Source organism: Balaenoptera borealis, assembly GCF_965194805.1.
Source record: "Balaenoptera borealis genome assembly, chromosome: 12".
In the NCBI taxonomy this organism is placed as follows: domain Eukaryota; kingdom Metazoa; phylum Chordata; class Mammalia; order Artiodactyla; family Balaenopteridae; genus Balaenoptera; species Balaenoptera borealis.
This window is the reverse complement of record NC_138869.1, coordinates 83999060-84023958: the sequence shown is the minus strand read 5'-3', so window position 1 is coordinate 84023958 and position 24899 is coordinate 83999060. Positions and strand designations below refer to the sequence as shown.

At 41.8% G+C, this 24899-nt stretch overlaps 1 protein-coding gene across 1 annotated transcript; it reads left to right on the top strand.

The window, feature by feature from the left end:
* Positions 1-696: 696 nt before the first annotated feature.
* Positions 697-12365, top strand: IL17F (interleukin 17F; the record flags this gene model as incomplete). The annotated part of the gene is made up of 4 exons (XM_082347262.1): positions 697-705; positions 4097-4150; positions 4270-4532; positions 5705-12365. The coding sequence occupies 4 exons, from the start codon at positions 697-699 to the stop codon at positions 5967-5969; spliced, it is 591 nt and encodes a 196-aa protein (XP_082203388.1). The 3' UTR covers positions 5970-12365.
* Between the last annotated feature and the right edge of the window lie 12534 nt (positions 12366-24899).

Here is a 24899-nt window from a genome sequence, read left to right as displayed (position 1 = left end):
GTAATGATTATCAATCTATTAAACACTGGTAGGAGTCTAACCATGGGGTTAAAACAGAATTAGTTCAGGGAGACCATGAAACTAACTGCCTGGGGATATAATTTCTGAATCTCTCACTGATGCCATTCATTTCTTTGGTTTTGTTTTTTCCATTCATAAAGTAGAGCTAAAGATAGTCCTCTGTTTAATACCGAGCCTCCTCGAAGGATGACTTATCCACTTAAATCACAGTTCACACTGCATGACTGGAAAGTAGAACATAAGGTGCGTGACTAGAGTTCTTAGCCATTTTGTGGAGGAACGTGAAAGATCATGGCAGCAGTTTGTCACTTGGTTCATCTCTGTAGTACATAAGTTAAGAAATTTGCTGTAGTGTGAAGACAATGGGGGTGGGAGTGGGGCAGAAGAAGAGGAAGATTTGGTTCTTTTTTCATCATCCCTTTTTAGGGTACCCCTTCGACTCCCCTTCAGGAAGTGGAATAGGAAAAAAAAAAAACACTACATTCGTCAGTAACTCTGGGGCAACCACAAGTTAGACAGTAAGCAGGTCAATTGAAACAAGGACAGAGATTGCTATAAAACCGACAGTGCTCTCGTTGACACCACACGGGCACACACAAGGCAACACAGCACAGAAAGAGCTTCCTGCACGAAGCAGGTGACCAGAGCAAAGTGACAATGACATTGCTGCGTGACATGGCCGTGGTGAGTAGTCAGGATCATTCTTGTGTTGGTACAGTCATCCCTAGGATTTCAGGAAAGCAGATTTCTAAGGAATGATGCTAGATTGGGGTCTTTTGTGGGGTCATTTCTTTAAAAAACAGAGCTGACTTTAATGCTGATCACTGTCTGGTGGAGAAAAAGAAAAAATAACCAGAAATTATAATGGGGTGTAAAACCATAGCTCTTCACCAATGGCTCTGGCATAGTTGGTGTTAGCTTGTGAAGTTCTTGGGGTCACAAACTGGACATGGTCTCTCTTGTGGCCACCATTGTAGAGTTAAGTTGGCCCTCATCTCATGGGGGAGCTTAGCCAGCCTTTTAGGATCTGTACATGTTTATTTTAACCAAGGAAGCTGGGGCCCCAATTGGGGTAATGATTCCCCCAAGACGAGCAGATGACAAGGAGTGCCCTAGATGCAGGGAGTGAAACCACCTGGTGATGCACTTGGACAGCTCCTATGGGAGGGACATTTGCCCCATCTCTGAGAGCTGATCATTTTTGCATTGTCTCCTTCCTCCTGGAGGAGAGGCAGATGTTAATGTGATGGAAATCTACATCCCCTGGGTCTAGAATCTCACCTGGCAGTCGTCAGGTAAGACCTTCGAAGAATTTAAAATACAGCAGCATGAAAGCAGGGCTTGGGAAATCACTCACCATATTATTGGTTTAAATAATCCTTTTCTTCTCTCTTTTTACAAGCCATGCAACTTAAAAGAGCTCGGATTTCATAAAAGATCATGGCCTATGGTGATGATAATACTATGTTATATTCATATATTGTTTTAGAGATGGTATGAAATGCAGCCAAGTGCAGTAGTTAGGGGGCATGGGCTTTGGAGTCAGGCAGACCTGGCTTCACCACTTACTAAACGTGGGATTTGGGGTAAGTTACTTAACCTCTCTGTGCATTCTTTTTTTTTTTTTTTTTTAAAGAAGAGATGATCTTTTTTTAATTTTTTTTTTTTTTTTGTTTTTGTCTGTGTTGGGTCTTCGTTTCTGTGCGAGGGCTTTCTCCAATTGTGGCAAGCGGGGACCACTCTTCATCGCGGGGCGCGGGTCTCTCACTGTCACGGCCTCTCTTGTTGCAGAGCACAGGCTCCAGACGCGCAGGCTCAGTAGTTGTGGTGCACGGACCTAGCTGCTCCGTGGCATGTGGAATCTTCCCAGACCAGGGCTCAAACCCGTGTCCCCTGCATTGGCAGGCAGATTCTCAACCACTGCGCCACCAGGGAAGCCCCTCTGTGCATTCTTATTCCTCTTATCTGTATAGAGGAATAATAATGGTCTCTCCCTCATGGAAGGATTAATCGATATCATTGAGAATGACTAAACCTATTCTCTGAAATAGCAGATATATGCAGGCATGGCTTTTAGTTAACTTGGCCATTTTAATATAACAACCAATAAGGATAGAGAAAGCATTCAATAAATTTTTTTTAATTGAAGTAGAGTTGATTTACAATGTTGTATTAGCAACATTGATAAATAGCAAGTGATTCAGTTATATATAACTGAATAAATAAACCATAATTTCCATTATGGTTTATTACAGGATATTGAATATAGTTCCCTGTGCTATACAGTAGGTCCTTGTTGATTATCTATTTTATATATAGTTGTGTCTATATGTTAATCCCAAACTCCTAATTTATCCCTCCCCCACCCCCTTTCCCCTTTGATAATGAAATTAGAAATGATTCAGTGACTATGATACAGAAGAGGAAAGAGGAAACACAAAGGAGGGATTTACTTAAGAAACGTAAGGAGGTGATGCTTGGGAAGCTAAAGACCGTCTTGTCTAAGCAGGCATCCTTTTACTTTTTACAATGTCATAATGCTTTGTCTAGACAGAAGTTACATGAGGGCAAATTCCACATCTTTCCCGTCCACTGTGTATCATTAGGACAATGTAGACTTAACAATAGTACCTATACTGAATACTCTCCATGTCCCAGCCCTGCTCTTCATGCTATATATGGATCCTATCATTTAATCTCCACATTTGCTGGTGGAGGAAACTGAGTCACAGCTAGTAAGAGTCCAGGAACTGAGTTATGGACCCAAGACTTTTGACTCCAGAGCCCATGTCCTTTATCATCACACTCCAGAGACAGGAAAGAGTTGTTGAATGAATGAATGATTGCAGGAGACAAAAGTAGACACCTGCTGATTATCTGGAGGCAAATCAGCCTCATTCAGGCTTATCTGGGTCAATCTTGCTCTCAGCTTCTTTTTAGTATCAGCTACATTAGTGCAGCACTTGATACCATGACCTTTTTGTTTACTCTTTTCATTTCTTGCCTCCAGCACTTGCAAAAGATAAAAAGAAGGTCCTTTAAACCAACTTGTCTAAGCACCTTCCCAACCCTAACTCACGGAAGGTGTGAGCCTGAACGACACTGAGCCCCGAGGATGAAAGTAACTCACTTTCAGCCCTGGGTCTGCATTATGTTGAGTATCGGTGATGAGGCTTGTCCATCCCCAGTGAGGGTCGGTGGTCACGGTGGGGTGAGCAAAGCAAGTCGTGAGAAAGGGAAGCTGGAGAGATTTTTATCTCTTCCTTTATTTTAATTAGGTCTTCACTGAACTCTTTCTTTGTGCACTCCTGTAATACCAGATAAACTGGTATTTCAATGTAAGTATAAAAAATATATTTTCTGGAGCTAAAGAGAAGTAGTTTCCATTTCTCTGTCATGCATCCTTAGTGCCTCTGCTTCCTTCAGTCAGCATGCGTCATTGGAACTCTGCTACAGTTGGTTTTGCATGGTGTTTTTCTGAATGCGTTGAGCTTAACTATGTTGTTAATTTAAATGGATTGTTTTGTTCATGCATTCACTCACCCGCTCTTTCATTCATCCAGAAAGTATTTTGGAACACCTGTTCTATGACATGTTCTCCTGCAGGAACTTACCATCTAATAGGTGTAGGTCTGCATGAACACAAATACTGCATGTCCAGACAATAAAGAAGGGCTGCTTGAGTGCTAGATGGTAAAAGCTTTATGAATGAACTACTTTCGGGACAGTTCCTGGAGGAGACCGAGTCCTAGTGGGGCCCTGACGGAAGGAGAGGATTTGGATGGATAGAGGTGGGGCAGTGTATTCCAGGTGGAGAGATGGCTGGGACGAAGAGTTTTGTGGAGGATTCATGGATGTGAGGTTGGAAATTAAAAGCAAGAGCTATCATTTCTTAAGCCCCTATTTTTATTGTAGGTGCTTTACAAAGAACGTTTTATTTAATCTTGTGACTATTATTATGAAGCAAGTGTTATGCTCTGGCTGGAAAGAAGAGAAAACAGAGGCTCAGTGAGGAGACCAGGTCAGGATTTAAACCCAGTCCCAGATCCTGACGTCTTTCTTTCTCCCTGTTCAGGAGCTCTCGGACTGTAGAGGGCTCAATCACCAGGCTAATGAGTTTAGTTCTCAGGTTGGTACCCTGGTATCTTCATGTATGACTGTTCCTGTTGCCAGGTGAGGACCTGAGGTTCAGAGAGGAGCCCTGCTCCCATCCCAGGGATGCTGAGTTCAGCTGAAGCATGACCTGTCTCTTGTCAGCAAGTGACACCAGAGTCGCTAACCAGTCCCATTCTCATCTATTTCCAGGTCAAGTCCCTGCTGCTGTTGACATTGGGGCTGACCCTCCTGGGGGAGGTGGCAGCTCGGAAAACCCCCAAAGCTGGGGACCCTGCCCTCTGTCCCGCTCCGGAGGACCACACTGTGAGGGTTGATATCCGCATCCTCAGGCAGACCCAGGGCGCTCTCCTCTCACACGACTTCCAGAACCGCTCCAGCTCCCCCTGGGATTACAAGTATGTGCCAAGGAGACTGACCTCCACGTTCTTTTGAAAAACATGTTAATTTATTCTAACCATAAGTAGAAAATTTCAAAAACATAGAAAAAATAATAGTCCTTACATTCACTCTGAAAAACGGAAATTCCACGTTCCCTGGGTGCTCACATTTTCTTGCTATTTTGGGCTAAGTCCTCTTATGTGGTCGAAGGTCTATTTTGCTTCCAAACTCTCATCGACGCTTTGCCCTTTTCTGCTTCACGCAGCCCTGGATTTGGAATTTACAAACTTTCTGTGCTGGAAGAGAGGACTCTTTAAAGCAGCCTACATAATGGTCCCTGCATGGAGATAAGTGGGAACCAGAAAAGTCAGTTCAGAGAGAGCCACTCAGATTGGATTTCAGTCTTCAAGGAGTGGGGAGGAGGCCAGAGTGGAGGAGAAAGGCCAGTTTGGGAAGGGGATGTTCAGGGTCCAGACTTGGGATTTTGTCTTACATGGAGGTTCTCGGAACAGCAAGCACTCATTTATATGCTCTAAATGTAAGTATGAAAACAGAGCCCGAGGACCATTAGAAGTGCTTCCGGGGCTGCCCGCACCGCTTGCCTTGGGAAGCGAGAGTGTACGCTGGCCAGCTGGCTGGGTTGGCTTTGCTGCCTTTATTCCCCCTGGCAAGGGGGCTACTGAGGGAGAAATTGAAAGAAGGCATTGGATTCACCGACCCCCCGGGGCTTTGGTTTTCTTTCCCAAGCAGCAGGCTTTGTAGACTGTGTACTGGGGGACCTCCTAGTGAGGTTCAGTCTCTAACCAAAGGATGAATGATGATTATAATAATAAAAATGAAAAGGGAAATGAACGAAAAGATCTAACATTCATGGAATGCCAACGTTTTACGGTGCGGCGTTTCATATGCATTTGTATCACCGAGTGTTGGTAACAATCCCACGGGAGAGGAATTTGCGAACCCCCATTTTAAAGTTGAGGGAACTGAGGCCTAAGGAGTTAAGCACCCGCCACGGGCCGGCGTACTGAGTCCAGGTTGTCTGCTCCGCGCCTGCGCTGCCGCCCTGAGTCGCCCGGCACCGCCTCCCTGCAAGCGGACGCCCAGTGCCGCGGGGCCCCCATCCTTTGTGCCTCTTTCCCCGCCTCCCACCCCCGGTCTCACCGTCGGCTTCTCCCTGCTCCTCCTGCAGCATCACCCGGGACCCGCACCGGTTCCCCTCCGAGATCGCAGAGGCCCGGTGCAGGCACACGGGCTGCATCGACGCCGAGGGGAAGGAAGACAGCTCCATGAACTCCGTCCCCATCCAGCAAGAGTTCCTGGTCCTCCGGAGGGAGTCCCAGGGTTGCTCTCGCTCCTTCCGGCTGGAGAAGGTGCGGGTGACTGTTGGTTGCACCTGTGTCACCCCCATCGTCCGCTACGTGCGTGGCTTGAGGGCAGCGGATCAGCTCAGCTGAAGAAGCTGTAGAAACGCCCCTCTTTACCCAGCACTTTGCCATGAGTCCTGTGTGGTTCCCAATTCTCTCCACTTCCCAGGTCTCTTCATAAGATCTGCATGGGACTCTCAAAGCTCTGTATTAGATAGAGTAACTTTCTGGGGCTTCAGAATCTTTATACAGCCCTGAGATGTTCCAGTGTCCCACCCCCCTGAAAATAGATGGAGGAGAATGCAGGACCCTCACCTACTCTGCTTATGTGCTATCATGACCGCCTCCCAGCCATGCAGTCATTGGGTGGGTCCCCCTTGGTAAAATGGGCTTCTGCTCCACAAAAGGCAACAAATAAAATAACCACAATGTAAGAGTGTGTGGGAGGGTCTGTGCAGGATGGGGTGGGCGGGAAGGATGGGGATAAGGATCCAGCACCTGTTTATTAAGCATTTGCTAAATATAGATGAGGTTGGCCTGATATTTATACCTATAGGGAAACTGTCCATGTATTTATGATGTATTGATTATATAAAATTGTAGGAGAAAAATTAATATATCAAGTACTAATATAATAAAGTATTAATGATTGAAAAATGCTTCAGATGTTTGTTTCCAGTCTCAGCTTGTACTCACGAACCTTGTGGACCTGAAGACAATGAGATTCTATACACCTGTCATCTGTTTTTCATATTTCATCAGAGTGCTAGTGTCAGAATTTTTATTATTATTATTTGTGTGTGATCTTGGTAATATTAGCTTTTCCCCCCAGCTTTCTTGAGACATAATTGATAAATAACATGGTGTAAATTTAAGTGATAACAAGGTAATGATTTGATACATGTATATATGGTGAAATGATTACCACAATAAGGTTCCTTAACACCTCCATCCCTTCACATAATTCCTTTTTTTTGTGTGTGTGATAAGAACATTTAAGATGTACCCTTTTAGCAAATTTCAAGAATACAATACAGTATTGTTAATTACAGTCACCAGGCTGTACATTAGATCCCCAGAACTTATTCATCTTATAATTGAAAGTGTGTCCCTTTCATCCAACATCTCCCCATTCCCCCACACCCTGCCCCTGGCAACCAGCAATCTCCTCTCTGTTTCCATGCCTTGGAGAGTTCCTCTATTATTAATGGTTCTTGGGGGTTAGGAGGAGAGTTAAAGAAAATGGTGCAAACAGGGCTCGCATTCCCTAGTAACTCTTTACTGCTCTGTCTTCCTGGCTATATTATTTTACAACGTGAACATCTATTGGCCACTGTGGTAGCTACTGGAGACACGAAGAAAAGTAACAAATGCACATGGCGGGGTCCATGGTCTTGGTAGCGGCTGCCTGCAGAGCCCCTGGTCACTAGGCCCATGGCGGTCACTCTGCATCTGGAATCACTGGTGGTCTTTCATGAATCTCTTGTGCTTCTTGAGGACACAGGGGCTTCCAGATTTTGGTCTCCCTACCACTCAGAGGCTCACTGGTCCCTCTCTCGCCCAGATGCACCACATTTCCTCCTTCACTGCTACACTACCGGTTCAAGGCACATCTGTGTTCTGCTGCCTTTCAGTCCCGGAGAGGGGATGGGGCATCAGTTCTCACTCCCACCTGCAACTTGGCTTGAGGATGGGCAGCGGGCAGGAGCCCGGCACCCATTTTTCACTCTTTAGTGGGGGCAACTTTTACCTAGTCTGTAGGTGAGGGTGAGGATGGAGGAGCTGGTAAGCGGGCTCTTCTCTTTGCTTCAGAGTCTTTCACGTATGGTGTAAACATTGACGTTTGTACTTAAAATGCTCAGCCTCTTGGAATCTAAAAACCATTTTCTCTCATAGTTATCAGCTTCGTAAGTTTGCTGTGAATCCCACAAGTCCATACTGGAGCAGAAATCTGTGCAATGAATCTTCCTTTCCCTGTTCATTTTGGCAGTAATAGCTTTACCCTGAGGGTAGTACACACACAAAGCCTCAATCTGAGTGGTGAGAGAAGTATAGAGGTGAAGGACATTGCAGAGGAAAAAATTATGCCTCTGAATGTATCAAGATATTATCTTGTTACACGTGGTCACATGTAATTTCAAAACGATGTGCTAAGTACCATGATCAAGGTCTGAGATTTAAAGAAGACACAGAGGATGATAGCTCACCAGGAAATTTCGGAAAGGAGATGACTTTTGCACTGGGTTAAATAAGAGTTGCTCTAGAGGAAAATGAGGGAAGGGCATTCCTAGCAAAGGGAACAGTATAAACAAAAGTGCAGAGGCACAAAAAAGCTTGGTGTGTTAAGGGAACAGCATATGCCTGGGATAATGTGGACACGGGGACACAGTGGAGGATGCATAATAAATATTTCTTGAGAGAACGATTGAAAACATGAGTGAATGAATGAACATGGCAGTAAGCAAAGGACAGTAGGCAGAGGGCCCCCTTGTGGATGGTTTTGTATGCTCTATTACAGATGTTATAAGAGCACAGCTGTATTTCATAAGAGAATTTTGGTGGTAAGTGTATAAAAGGGATGGAAACCAGAAGGCCGGTTACAAGGTCAGAGGGAAGGCAATTTCTCCTGTGGTAGATTCACATAGTTAGAGCTGGAGGGGCCCCTGTAGATCACCTGTCGACCTTTTTTATTTGCAGATGAGGCCCAGATGAATTAGGTGGCTTGCTCAAGGTCACTTGGGTAGTTAGTGACATAAGCAGGTTCACTGACTCCAAGTTCGTGACTTTTCATGTTGGTTCTATAGCGTTTCCGATAAGGGCTCTGGGAGCCGTGATGAAGGACCTCCCCAGCCCACATCTCCAGGTACATTGTACATGGCGCCCCCTGGAGCCTGGGGCCCTGAGTTACAGCTTCCCTCCGCGGTTGGCTGCTGTTCAGGAAATTGCAGGTCTTCTCCCACTCACAGGGTGGCACACTGCGCCGGTTTGTCCCCAGATTCCCTAGCATAGGCGCCTAGGGAATGATGGCTCCCTCCTGGGGGACTCTGTCTTCCCTGGCAGCCACCTGAGACCCTCCTGTGCTCCTCAGCTCTGCGCCCAGCTTTCTAGGACTTGGAGGTACCTTGTTTTGCCTGTAGGAGAAGTGGTCAAGCTGAGTGGTTCAGGCGTCCAAATCCAATCACCATATAGTGTGTGGAGAGAGGAACTTTTCTTTCCACATGGAAACTTGAAAGCATATAGACTTTTCTTTTGATATCCAGTTCATACTTATGAAGACTTGGCTGAAGGGAAAAACACATTCTCAGTCTCTCTCTTTCTCTCTCCCTCTCTCTTCCTCCCCAAACCTGGATAGAAGTCACCTGTATTTATGACGTCACATGGGAGAAGTTTCGCTTGTAATTTACAGTGAGGAAAATGGTTATGAAATTTGTTTGTCTTTCTTTCTAATAGGAGAGGTAGAAAAAATGTGTTTAATATTTAGACAGCTCTTGATTTTGAATCTTGGTTCTACTATTTTCTGGTTGTATAAATTTAGGCAAATTAGTGGTTCTAAGACTCAGCTTCCTCTATGTTAAGTGGGGATAATAGCTATTTTAAAGAGTAGTGTAATATAATCGAAACAAAAAACGTAAAAGACAATTGAGTACCCAGGAAATTGTAGGCACCTAGTTACCGGTAGTTATTATCCCAAGAGGCACAGAACTTATGTTTCCCATTTTGCTTGGCCCCAGGAAACTCACAACCAACTTTTATGCTTAAACACCACAGTTATAATATTCCTCGTGGTTATTAAATTTATATTCTCTATTTACTCTCTGTATACACATGTATTCAATATATAATTTAAGGTAGTTTAAACAAATGACCTATATATTGTTAGTATGTTGTTATTATAAAGATGGGTTGTTTAAACACCTTAAATTAAGTTGAAAAGAGTAGAGGAAGCTATAGATTTTTTCTTTCAGTTTTATTGCGATAGAATTGACATGTAGCACTGTATAAGTTTAAGGCGTGCAGCATAAAGATTTGATTTACATACACCACGAAGTGATGATCACAGTAAGTTTAGTGTACATTCATCATCTCAGATAGATACAAAGCTAAAGAAATAGAAAAATAATTGTGTGTGATAAAAAATTTTAGGATTTATTCTCTTAATAACTTTCATATATAACATACAGCAGTGTTAACTATACTTATCACATTGTACATCACATCACTAGTACTTATTTATCTTATAACTGGAAGTTTGTACCTTTTGACTACCTTCATCCAGTTCCCACCCTCTCCGCCCCCCTCCTGGTAACTGCAAATCTGATCTCTTTCTCTATGGAGGAAGCTATAGATTTAATACATTAAAAAAATTCCCCTTTGTCCCAAATGTGCATTGTAGCCTATTCTACCGATATAAAGCATTTTGGTTCAGTAAGTTGCAAAAGGGGTACCTGTTCAACCTGACTCCCCTCAGGTTACAAAGGAACACACATTTTCTCAAACACTGAGATATCATTTTTTTTTTTGGCACCCTCTTTGGTGTCAAGGAAAGAATCTTTGGAAAAAAGGTAGCTTCTGAAGCTGACGAGCTCTAAGCCTTGCTTGTGCATCTCCAAGTGTCATAACAGACTACAAAAACATTCCTTCTTCCCTAAAGAGTACCCAGGAAAACAGAGTCCCTCCAGTCAGTGAGAGATCAGGTGTGGGATAGTGGAGAGAAGCACCTATCCCTTATATCTGTGAATCTGAAAATCAGGGAGGTTGTACTTAGCAAGTCATAATTCTGCATCTTCTTATGTTTGTGATAGGATTTAATGTATTTGTAACGGAATCTTACTTTTCGTATCTGGAGTATTAATGTGACCCAGGAAGCTAAACCCAATAACAATTCTATTGAGGGTTGTTAGAAAGAATGAAAATGATAACAATGACAGCAGCTTGTATACACTGAGTGTTGGCTGTGTGTGTCAGCCACTGTGCTGTTTTACACGCATCTTAGTCCTTACAACAGTGGTGTGAGTTTGGAAATATTATTATCCTCGTTTTACAGATGAGGGAACTGTGGAATTAATTACTTGCCCAAGGTCACAAGAGCTAGTAAATATTAGCCTCAAGGTTTAAACTCCGGTCTCTTGGACAACATATCAGATCTCCTATTGCCTGATCATCTAATCAGTTTATCTGGGTAAACTTGGATAAGTGTCTTAATATTTCTTCACTGGAATCTTTTCCTATCTGGAAATGAAGACTGATTAAAATGCTTCTTACATAGGTCACTGGAGGTTCTCAGGATTAACCCTTGATCTACAAATAGCACTACTTGATGTCCTTCTAGAAACACACCTCTGTTTACTAGTAGCAGGTGTGTGACCTTGGTCTTGTGATTTTATAACGGGGGCTGTGTGAAATGTATGCTTTAAAAATTGTGACCTACTGCTGGCACACTAGCAGCTACTTACCCGTGCTGATTTTGAGAATTTTGCTCAGTGGTGAAGAGAACATATTTCAAAACTAAAAAGAAAAAAAAGAGTGACACCCATTTGAACACGAAGACTTCTTACCTGCAAAATGTTCATCTCTTCTCTTAAATTGTATGAGCATCATAGCAATATCAGAAACCACACCATAATGACTAAGCATGTAGGTGTTGGAGCCAAATGCCAGCTCTGGCACTTACTGGCTGCACCAATTACTAATAATCTTGGGCAAGTCACCTAACCTCTCTGTGTTCCTCTTTTCTCAATTGTAAAATGGGGATGATCGTAGTGCCTACTTCACAGGATTGCTGAGAGGCTAGAATAAGATAATATATATAAGGTGCTTAGCAAAGTACCTGGCATGTGTTGTCTGGTGTGTTATTAAGAAAGGGAAAAGCCATCCATTATCCCACAATAATAACATATCACTTTTTTCTCGAAGTATAGTTATTTACTATATTGTGTTAGTTTGAGGTATATAACAAAGTGATTCAGTTATATATATATATATATATATATATATATATACATATTCTTTTTCAGGTTCTTTTCCGTTATAGGTTATTACAAGATATTGAATATAGTTCCCTGTGCTATACAGTAAGTCTTTGTGGTTTATCTATTTTACATAAGTAGCGTGTAGCTGTTAATTCCATACTCCTAATTTATTCCTCCTCCTGCCCCAAACCATAAGTTTGTTTTCTATATCTGTGAGTCTGTTTCTGTTTTGTAAACAACTTCATCTGTCTTTTTTTAGATTAATATTTTGCTTTCTTTTCTGCTCATTCATCTCACAGATACATGTTTTATATAAGGCTGTAACTGCAACATATGTGCGATCTATATTTTCTACTTAATATTATATTTTATACATTTTCTGTTTCCATATGGTTCACAATGATTTTTAGTGGCTACATACTACTCTTTCAAGTTGACAAACCAGAATTTGTTTAGGTATTTCTTTATTTGTGAACCTTTAACTATTTTTGCTTAGAAAAATTAGATAATGCCTATACCTGTTTTAATTACTTTTTTTTTTTATTTTTATAACTATACTTTTACATCATTGTATTCATTGCCTAATATTTGGTCCTACAGATAATTTTTTTTTTTAATTTTATTTATTTATATTTATGGCTGTGTTAGGTCTTCGTTTCTGTGTGAGGGCTTTCTCTAGTTGCGGCAAGCGGGGGCCACTCTTCATCGCGGTGCGCGGGCCTCTCACTATCGCGGCCTCTCTTGTTGCGGAGCACAAGCTCCAGACACGCAGGCTCAGTAATTGTGGCTCACGGGCCCAGTTGCTCCGTGGCATGTGGGATCTTCCCAGACCAGGGCTCGAACCCATGTCCCCTGCATTGGCAGGCAGACTCTCAACCACTGCGCCACCAGGGAAGCCCCCTTAATTACTTTTTAATGTGATACATACACTATAGACAGAAGAGTGTACGTCTTTATATATGTACAGTTGCCTTCCATGTTAAAATTCTCTCTATGTGCATTCTCTCTATTCTCTCAGAGACTTCCTACTCCACTGGCTTACCTCTGTGGTTTCCTTATATGCTGTCTGTAGGTGACATACCACAGCCCTTTGCATGGCCTGAAGGCAAGGACCAGACCTTGTTTGTGGTGGTAACAACACCAGAAGCCATGTAACCATTTCCCACAACCATGGTCTCGTGATTTTGACAGAAACCAGATCTGGGAGGCACAGCTCTGGGGGGGCTGTGTGTGCTGAAGCTGGAGTGGGGTCTGCGTGTGATGGGCCTCCCCAGAAGGGACACGCTATTCACGAAAAATTCTGAAAATACTAATCCATGAGGCAAGAGTTTCCCAGGGTCCTAAGAGACCTCTAAGAGAAAAAAGACCCAGATTTCCCACAGACCACTTGTCAAACGCCTGACTGCCTTCTGCGGTTACCTCAAACCTCAAGTGAGATCCATTAAGAAAGCCACTTGCTTTTGACTGTGTCTGCATATGGGATGCCAAACTTCTGGTGACTGTATTTGAAAACACATAGACATTGAATTAAGTATAAAAGCAAACAAATCTTTTCTCTTTCTATGTTGCTTAGCTTTGTGAAATCCACTAAGTACTATAATTTGGGTTTGAGAATTTAGATGAATTGAAGTTCTTGTCATATGAGAATGAATTTTACTAGGTAAGGCCACTGTATGGCGGTTTCACAAAAAACTAAAAATAGAACTGCCATATGACCCAAGAATTGTACTCCTGAGTATATAGCCGAAAAAACCAAAAACTAATTTGAAAAGATACATGCACCCCAATGTTCATAGCAGCATTATTTACAATTGCCAACATATGGAAGCAACCTAAGTGTCCATCATCAGATGAATGGGTAAAGAAGAAGTGGTATATATATATACAATGGAATATTACTCAGCCATAAAAAAGAATGAAATCTTGCCATTTGCAGCAACATGGATGGACTTGGAGGACATCATGCTAAGTGAAATAAGTCAGACAAAGAAAGACAAATACTGTATGAGATCACTTATATGTGGAATCTAAAAAATACAACAAACCAGTGAATATAACAGAAAAGAAGCAGCCTCACAGATATAGAGAAAAAACTACCAGTTGGGAGAGGGGCAGGGGGAGGGGCAATATAGAGGTAGGGGGAAAAAAGTGTTATTATGGGATTATATAGAATCATGTGTGTGAAAATTTTGAAAATTGTAAAGCATTGTAGAATTTAAAGAATCTTTCATTCAATAAAAAAATAAATTAAATAAAAGTAAAAAAAGAATTGATTTAATTACTCTTACTGTACAGAAGATGAATACCAAGGGATTCCCTAGTATTCTCATTACTACTGGAACCCATTTTAATGAAAGCTGACACTTGTTGAATGGTTACAATAGAATAGACCTCTTCTAACTTATGTGCATTCACACACTCATTTGTCATAATAACTCCACAAGTAGGAACTATTAATTCGTGTCACTGTACAGATGGGAACACTGAGGCAGAGACTGAGTTAGTACCTTCCTTGAGGTGACAATACTTATCCTTCCTTTTGTTCCTCAGCTACATTGCCTTCCTGTAGGCGGTCCACTGGGAATCCCTTGCCTGCACTGGAATCTCTGAATCACAGAATCTTCTCTGAGGATCGTTCTCTCTGTGAGTGGTCAGAGAGAGCATGTTAATTTCAGTATTTGCTTAATCATGCAACTGCAGAATTTTAAGCTTAGGGGAAGCCCATTGGAAATGTAACCAATAGATTCTCAACTGTGCCAGCTTCCATAAATACCTCAGATTGTAATGGCCCTCATCTTGCTTGTGTATAGGAAGGCCAGTTCTTTCCCAGGCCCTCTTCCTCACAAGTTTCTGGGAATCTCTGAGCAACATCTTCATTTCCCTCCAATTTTCCCCGAGGATGTTCACTACCTTGATCAACTGTCTGGTTTTTGACAGCCAATCTCTGCTCTGCCCAGCCACCGGCAGGTGGAGGCCTGGTCACTTCTGTCAGGCTCTACAATTTCCCAGGCTAGGTCACAAGGGGTTATGCGGCTTCCACCTGGTTCTCTGGGGATGCCCATTCTGGGGAAAGCCAATGGCCATTCAAGAAGCGCAGCTACCCTGAGGATGCCATGCTGGAAAGCCCATGTGTAGATGCTCTGGGTGACAGTCCCAGGGTACTCCCAGCCGACAGCCATGTGAGGGGGCCATCTTGCTCACTTTGTCTAGCTGAGTCTTCAAAGGCCGAGCCCCAACCAGTATCTGAAGGCACCTGATGAGCAAGACTGGCTACATGGTTTATGGGGCCTAGTGAAAAAGTGCACAACTCATTAAAAAATTCAGAATGTTGAGCAGAGAGTTAAACCAACCACGGGACCTGTTTAAGCTGAGGGCCCGATGTGACTATACAGGTTGTGCACCCAGGAAATCAACCTGCTCATGATCCCAAGAGAAAACTGCCCAGCTGAGCCCTTCTTAGATTTTTGTGATTGAAATAAAATGGTTGTTTTATTTTTTTCTAGTTTTATTGAGATGTAATTGACATATAACATTGTATAAGTTTAAGGTGTACAACACAATGATTTGATATACGTATATATTGTGAGATTGAATCCATTTTATGTAATGAAGCCTCCATAAAAACCCCCAAAGACTAGCTTTGGAGAGCTTCTGGGCTGGTGAACTGGTGAAAATCTGGGGAGTGTGGTGAGCCTGGAGAGGGCATGGAAGCTCTGTCGCGTTTCCACCCTATGCATCTCTTCCATTTGGCTGTTTCTGATTTACATTTTTTAAATAATAAACTGGTGATCTGGTAAGTTAAATGTTCCTCTGAGTTCTGTGAGCTACACTAGCAAATTAATCAAACCCTAGAAGGAGGTCATGGGAACCCCCAATCTGTAGCTACTTGGTCAGAAGCACAAGTAACAACCAGGGCTTGTGACTGTCATCTGAAGGGGGGGTTGGGGGGAGTCATTTAGAACTGAACCCCTACCCTGTGGAATCTGATGCTATCTCGGGGTAGGTGGTGTCAGTATTGAGTTGAATTATAGGACACCCAGCTGGTGTCTGAGAATTGCTTATTAGACATGAGGGGGAAACCCCCATGCCCAGATGGTGCAATTGGGGTACTGGAACACAAAACAAGGTTCTTTACCCATTTTTAAACTGGATTATTTGTTTTTGTTATTGGGTTGTATGAGTTGCTTATATATTTTGGATATTAACCCCTTATCACACAAGTGGTTTGCAAATATATTCTCCCAATTTATAGGTTGCTTTTTTATTTTGTTGACTGTTTGTTTTATTGTGCAGAAGCTTTTTAGTTTGATGTGGTCCCACTTGTTTATTTTTGCTTTCGTTGTTTGTGCTTTAGGTGTCATATCCGAAAATTCATTGCCAAGATCAATGTCAAGGAGTTTTTCCCCTATGTTTTCTGCTAGGAGTTTAATGGTTTCAGGTCTTACATTTAAACCTTTTAAAAAAATATAATATATTTAAGTCTTTAAACTGTTTTGAGATTATTTTTGTAAACAGTATAAGAGTCTAGTTTCATTCTTTTGAATGTGAATATCCAATTTTCCCAGCAACATTTTTGTTTTTCCATACCACGTGGCATGTGGAACTTCCCTGACCAGGGATTGAACCCGTGCCCCCTGCAGTGGAAGTGTGGAGTCTTAACCACTGGACCACCAGGGAAGTCCAACGTTTATTGAAGAGACTGTCTTTTCTCCATTTAGTATATTCTTGGCTCCCTTGTCAATTACTTGATCATAAATGCATGGGTTTATTTGGAGATTTTGATTCTATTTCATTCCATTGATCTATATGCCTATTTTATGTCTGTACTATACCGTCTTGATTACTATGGCTTCATAATATAGTTTAAAATCAGAAGGTGTGATGCCTCCAGTTTTGTTCTTCTTTCTCAGTATTTCTTTGGTTATTTGGTGTCTTTTGTGGTTCCAAATGAATTTTAGGATTGTGTTTTATATTTCTGTAAAAAATTTCATTGTAATCTTGATATGGAGTGCATCAAAACTATAGATGGCTTTGGGTAGTATGGAAATTTTAACAATAGTAATTCTTCCAATCCATGAACATGGGATATTGTTGCATTTATTTGTGTTTTCTCCAATTTCTTTCACCATTGTCTTACAGCTTTCAGTATACAGATCTTACACTCCTTTGGTTAAATTTATTCCTAAGTATTTTATTGTTTTTAATGCTATTGTAAATGAGATTGTTTTCTTTATTTCTTTTTCAGATAATTCATTGTTAGTGTATAAAAATGCTACTGATTTCTGTATGTTAATTTTGTATCCCGCACTTTTACTGATGTTGTTGATTAGATTGAACAGTTTTTTGGTGAGTCTTTAGGACTTTCTCTACATAAAATCATGTCATCTGAAAACAGACAATTTTACTTCTTCTTTTCCAATTTGAATGCCTTTTATTTCTTTTTCTTATCTGATTGCTCTGGTTAGGACTTCCAGTACTATGTTGAATGGGAGTGAAGAGAGTGGGCACCCTTGTCTTGTTCCTTATCTTAGAGGAAAAGCTTTCAGCCTTTCATCATTGAGTATGATGTTAGCTGTGGGCTTAAAATGGTTGCTTTACACCAGGAAATTTGGGGGTTTTTATTACATGGCCATAGTAATTATGTTATGCTCCAAAAACAATTATTTCAGACTGCAATAGCCCAGCACTGTTACCCTTTCTAAATGTTCATTCAGCCTTAAATCTGTGAGTCTAGGCAACCTGAGCTATGCCTAGTTCAATTCTATTTTTTGTTCTGTCGTCCAGTAGGAGTTAAAAATTGTGCCTTTATACCTTTGCAGCATTTTTTGGCCACTTCAACAAGGTTAATTAAAAACTCACAAACACAGACCTGTATATTAAAAAACAACAGGGTGTAACAATGAAGTATATTGATAGTTAGAAAGGAATTTTTGTGCAAAGGACATAGTCTGCAGAGATGCAACTCTGCCTTTGGTATTAATGACATTTAAAATCACCTTTTACAAAAAGCAAGTTAATCCCCAGGAACTATAGTTCCTAAGTTGCTGTATTTTATATTTGCATAATTAAATGGCCCAACTGTTTGCATTTCTCAGAAAAAAATAGGGGGTTTCAAGATACCTCTAGTGCAAAGCAAAAAATTTGCTTGCCTCTTGGAAATAAATTCTCAAATTCTACTATTTGCTCTAAGGTTTCAAAGATTTTAGGGTACTCTTACTGAACAAAAATGATTCCATACCTCATAATTTATTCTGAAGTCAAATAGAGCTGAATCTCTGGTTTCGTTTATTCATCAGAACTCTATACTAACAAGCATTTCTGTGCTCCTAGAATATGGTGATGAATTGATGTTCATAATGAGAATGATCTTAGATATTGTTTCCTAAATAATCAAGAGAATATTATGTTCAATTGTGTTAAGAGTGCTGTAGGGTGTGTCTGATTGTTTTCTTCTCTGAAAATCTTTCTTGCATGGAATAGTAGGTTGAATAATGGCCCCCAAAGATATCCACACTCTAATGCCTGGAACGTGTGAATGTTACCTTAAATGGCAAAAGGGACTTTGCAGATGTGACTACATGAAGGCTATGGAGATGGGGAGATTATCTTGCATTATTATGGTGGAATCTAAATGTAATCAGATGTCCTTATAAGAGGGAGGCAGAGGGAGATTTGACAACAGAAGATAATGTGATGTGATGACTTATAACAGAGGTTGGAGTGATGTGCTTTGAAGATGAAGGAAGGGACCACTAGTCAAGGAATGCAGCTCTAGAAGCTGGAAATGGCAAAGAAACTGTTCTCCCCTAGAGCCTCTGGAGGGACAGCCCTGCTGACACCTTGGTTTTGACCCAGTGAACCTGTAAGAGAATAAATGTGTGCTGCTTTAAGCTACCAAGCATGCGGTAATTTGTTATAGCAGTGATAGGAAACGAATTGAATTTTCTTTTTCTTTGACATCTTTCTTGCATGGCTAACTCTTCGTCAACTTGGATGTTTGATTAGCCTAAATAAGAATTATATTTCGAGTCTGGGAGAACATTCACTCTAGAAATTATTGGTCATGATCTACCCATTTCTAATCTCCTGGCCACTGTTCATGCCTCAGAGCAGTAATTGAGGTTCATGTGTTTAGACCTCTTTTTAGTCTATTCTGGAAATTTTGCTTTATCCCGTGGCCAGTTCTATTGAACCATGTCTTTGGTGAGAGCAGGAGGTGGAGGCCTCAGAGGGAAATGTCTCTGACTCACTCATGTGGTAGGTCTGAAAGGATGCAGAGGGATGCTGTTTCAGTTTGACTGCTGAGTGCCCTGTGTGGGAGATGCATGAAGAGCATTCTGGGACCTGAAGTTGGCTTCTCACCATCTGACTGAAACAGGCAACTTCTTACAGTAACCTCAGGGGAAGGAAGTCAGTGTTGGTGGAGTGCTCCTTCCACGAACTTGAACCCGACCTACATTTTCAGCCTCCCAAATGACCTTCACTATACCTGTAGCTGTTCAAGGTTAAACGCATAAAAGTAAACAGTGCATGACAATCACATTTAATCTAGGGATTATTTGAAATCCTTTGGTTTCATCCAACTCTTTGAATTTGATAGATTAAAGGGCAGTAGGGCAACATGGTTGAGGGGATGATTATTAGTCTTTGTGGGCACGCTGTTTTTTAGGAAAACCTGGTTCCTCCACTTCCACAGCCTCTCAGTCTTCGTTCTCATCCTCACGTGGGATTCCTCCAGGAATGTCAGCTATGGTTGGGTCTCAAGCTTAGCAAGACAGACTACATTCCCTGTGCTGTAATTTGTGGGCCATGGGAAGAGACTCTGCCGGCAAAATATATCTTTGTGCTCTGCTGAAGTCCTCTCTTTGAAACATCACTTTTGAGGACTTTACTGAAAAGTACACACCTCTGGGAGGTTGACACATTGAGCTGGTAAGGTAGGTTCAATTTTCCAGTCATCCTCCGAAAACCCTCCTTTTAAGGTCTAGTACTGTGTCAGCTACTGGGGAATCAGAGATCACAAAGGTGCCATTCTCTCCACTGTGTTGCTCATGGTCTACAAGGGGGACAGAAACAAGTCAGCAAAGATGGCCCCGGTCAGCTGGGGTCCTCCTGCCTACTGAAATTTAGATGACAATTGGTTCAGGCAGCCAGAGGGCCCTCCCCTCCTCCCTGGGGAGATTCCTGGAGAGAATCTCAGGTTCATCCAGCCCCCTGGGTTCTTAGGTGCTGCTCTCAGGGCCTTCTGATCTTATTCATGGCCTATCTCCTCCTTCCAGGTGGTTCTGCCCTGAACTGACTGGAAAGGTTTGCCTTTGGGCACCAAGTACTTCTCTCTCTCTCTCTCTCACTCACACACACACACACACTCTCTCTCTCTCTCTCTCTCTCTCTCTCCCCTCTCCCTCTACTGCTATCACTATCTTTGAGGCACAAGGAAAGTTTATAACTGATGAAAAAGGTGGATGTTGAAGGCTTTTGGTTCCAGAAGCAGGTTCTGGGAGCAGGAGGGGAATGAGGGTAGGGTTGATATTCTGAAAAGAATGGTAAACTTTGGTATCATAGACACAGGGATTGCCTGGGCAGATGCTCCCAAACTTGTTCGAGTGACAGAACACCCAGGAATCATGGCCTCTGTGAATCACTGAGAGGTAGTGATGAATTTAATTCATGCCTTAAAAGTATTTACCTCAACTTTATATGATTGTCTGTTTTAAGTTTACATGTTTAGACATATTATGTTTGGTTAAATTTACATGCTATAAAACAATATACAGTCAATCCTAGGCACCTGTCCATTAACAATCACTCTGTAAGATGAGGTGTGAGGAGCATCTCTGAGATTTGCCCTGAGATTTGATTGCTACTGACGGGACTGGGGATGAGAGAGTGGAAGGACACTGTGGCCGAATCATGCTTATGCTTATGATGGATGCACCCATTTTTCTAATATGTGCTGCTGCTGACATAAATGTGGTGATTAAGCTCATTGATTCTTTTGGTCACACCTGAGTATTCAGCAGGAGTAATTAAAAATGAGGATTTAGAAATGTCATGTATGTTGAGCAGTAGTTTCTCCATAGAAGCTCTTCTCCCTCCCTCTCTCCCTCCCTCCCTCCCTTCCTTCTCTCTCTTTCTTCCTTTTTGTTTAGAACCTATTTGAACTTGCTGATCTGCCAGTGTTTGAAGAAATCTGGAAAAATTACAACTACAGTAACAACTCAGGAGTATTTCAGGTTGATCCATAAATGATTATGGACTCTTTCACTTCTAGAGGTAGAGAAAAGTTTGTCCTGTTTGATTTTTCTTTAGCCTTGAACTTGAAGCTGATGCTGAGAACAGGCAAAGGGTCTTAAAAGGAAGGGGAAGAGTCTCCAAAGGGAATGGCATTGGAGTAGCTCTCTTTCTGTCTGTGTTAAATTCAAACATTATTCAAGACGAGAATTTCTGCTTCACTGCAATGAAGAAAGTGCATGCATTCCCCTCCCCCAACCCCACCTTTTCTCTCTGGAGCTAAAGATACAGTTGTCACATTCTTGTGGTAAGCATCACCATGGTGAGCCATCAACCAGTCAGGATGGTGTAGACGGTCTGGTTAACCACGCTGCTCGCAGAGGCACGAGGCAGACTGAGCCTGGAGAGAAGGGGGCTTGTGGGAGTTGACTTGGATATGACACAGAAATAAAGGCTCAGTTATCTGGGACAGTAATGAGCTTCATGAATACTTTACACAACAACAGCATCTATTCAAGGGCAGAACTTAAAACCAGATACTGTACTATGTGCGCCTCTGTCATTTCAGAAACTTTGCCAAATAATTCTGAAACCCTTGGTTAAAGAAATATTAAACAAATGCTTAAGCCCAGGTGCAGATACTGTACCTCCTGATAAAAAAACAAAACAAAACAAAACAAAAAGAAAACATAACCGCACAATTTATAAAATAACGTGTAGCCTACAAATATTTTTGTTCTTCTTTTCTGGAACTTGCCCTCAGGCAAAATTGTTTGCTCATCACAGGTATAGTGAAATGGTGGACTGAATGTATGGTTGTCAAATATAAATATGATTTCTTAGTTTGAGCAGTGGGTAGTTTGAGGTTATATTCTCTGGCAATTGTCTTCTTTCATGTCCATAATGCTTTTCAGATGCAGTCATGTTGCTGGGTGTCAGTGGTTTGCTCCTTGTCATTGTTGAGTGTATCCCATTGTATGTATGTGCTAACATTGATTTCTATACCAGTTGATGGGCATTTGAGTTGTTTGCAGTTTTTGGCTATTATAATGAAAAATTTACGTATAGGTCTGTGTTTGCACATACGTTTTCATTTCCCTTGGGCAAATGCCTAAGAGTAGGATTTCTGGGGCTTATGACAAGTGTACATTTAACTGCCAAACTATTTTCCAGAGTGACTCTGTCACTTCGCATTCCCACTAGAAACATATAAGAGCTCCGGTTGCTCCCACAACCTTGTCAGCGCTCGGTATTGCTAGTTTTTACATTTTAGTCACTCTAGTGACTAAATTTTAGTCACTCTAGTCAGGGTATCTCAGTGTGCTTTTAATTAGCATGTCACACTATATTGATTTACACACTTGTGCCACCAAAGAGCCCTGCCCCTTCATTTAGGTGTCACTGCTTGGGGACTGCATGCACAAGGGGCTGATCCCAGATCCTGGCAGCTCCATCTGAGTCAATGTTTCATCAGAAAAGTTGATTTTTCCCCTATCCTTTTATGTCATCTTGTCCTGATCTTGGGAGGGTTCCTCTGAGCCTCTCTTCATAGAATATATGACATGTGTCCTTCAGTGAGTAATCTGGTTTCAGTTTTATCCTTTATTCATAGTCTGCCTTTTGTCTTTCTCTTATCTCCTGGTGGATTGGCATTCGTCTTTATTCTAAACCCACTGCCGGTGATACTGGGTATTGTTGCTTTCATGTTTGTGTCACAGTCACTCAATCACAGTTATATGTTGGAAAATTTGGCCCATCATCATTGATTTTCTTTATTGATTTGGTGCTATTCACAATGCCCAGTGACTCTGATTCATCTGCTCTATTGCAAACAATTATCTTGGGGTGGAGGTCTGAACAACACAGTCCTGGACAGGTAAGTCATATAACAGGGATTGGACATGTAACTGTGAATGCCATCTTTATAAAGATGAGAGCTGGACCCACAGATCTTGGGACCATATCCACATTTAGGGCAGAAGACAAAGAAGGGAAACCAATGTGGAGACAGAAGAAATTAATAGGGAGGTGAGGTAGAATGTCACAGTGTCACAAAAACCAGGGCAAAAGAGAGTTTTAGGAAGGAGAGGGTGTTCAGTAGGGTGAATGCTCCACAGAGGCTTAGAAGGAAAGAACTGAGAAGATGCCACTGAATTTGAAATTGGGAGGTAATTTGAGAATTTGGAAAGTGCAGTTTCAGCAAAACAGTCGAGTCAGAAACCAGAATGCATAGAATTAAGTGATGAGAAAGTGGGGGAAACAAAGACATCTTTCAGTACCATGGCAGATAGAAATATGCCTCCATCTGAACCATTCTTTACTGCTTCCAGTAGGGAAAGACATCTTTCTGGGCTTTATATTTGACTTGTCTTTGACCAAGGAACCTTACTCTTCTGACGGCTCTCCTATATCTTTAACCTCTGGCCATTTTCTCTCAGTTTATTAACAGGCTCAAAAATTTTTAGTCTTCATAAGTCAGAGAAAAACAAATATCGTATATTAATGCATATATGTGGAAACTAGAAAAACGGTACAGATGAACCGGTTTGCAAGGCAGAAATAGAGACAATGTAGAGAACAAACATATGGACACCAGGAGGGGAAAGCAGGGAGGGCGGTGGTGGGATGAATTGGGAGATTGGGATTGACATATATAATATGTATAAAATATGTATAAAATAGATAATTAATAAAAACCTGGAAAAAAAAAGGAATTTTCAGTCTTCAACAACCAAAACAAACAAAAAACCCTACAAATAAGTCACAGGTTCCCATGGCCATCACCTTTCTTTTTACAGCCAACTCCTTCAAAAAGAGCCTCTTCCTGCGTCTCCCATGTCCTCCCCTTCTATTCTCTCCTCAAACTATTCTAATCTGATTTTGGCCTCCATCTCTCCAAAGAAACATCTCCTTCTAGGGCTTGATGGCTTCATAGTTCATATCTAACAGACACTTTTCGGGTCACAACTTAATTGACATTTCTTGGCATTGGATTCCTTCGACCAGTTCCTTGCCTTTAAATTCTCTCTTCCGTTGGCGTTTCTCTCCGATTTCTCTTTGTACATCTTGGGTAGCTCTTTCCTAGTCTCCTTCATGGACTCTTCTCCTTCCTCTTGATCCTTAGACATCAGGGTTCTTCAGGGTTCAATCTTTCGCTGTTGGATCCTTTCGCTCTGTGACTTCTCTTTAGGAGACACCAGTGAACGCATGGCTTCTGATAATCATGTATGTGCCCTCGCTGTGCTTTGGAGCCTGCTTTTGACTGAGGGGCTTTACTCTCCAAGTTCCTCAAGCTCAGATCTTGGCTGAGCTCATTTTACCATGTCCCCGCTGGACAGTGCCACACGGATACCCGACAGGTATCTCAGACTCAATAAGCTCAGAGTCGTTCACCACTCCCTCTGGCCCCTAGCCTGATAGTCTTCTTTCCTCCATTCTTTACCTTATTGCAGGGCATTGTCATCTACCTGATTAAACAAGTCAGCAATCTGGGTACCATCGTTAACTTTCTCCATTCCTGCTTACTTCCCCCCAGCTTCCCCATCAAGTCATATTAATTTTATCCTTAATATTTCTCAAATTCACCCCTTCTCTCTGTATCTACTGCCACTATTTACCATCTCCCTCAGGAAAATCATATCTTTCAAATTACTTCCTCCAGGCTGAGAATGCCATTCATGTATCCGTTCAATTTCATTCTTCAAACATATTCAGCAACTATTTGTTATATGCAAAGTACTATTCAAGGGGGCAGTCTCAGCTTCTAGTCAAGTGTTTTAATCTATCTTGGACACTTCCTCTCGACTGCTTCCTCACT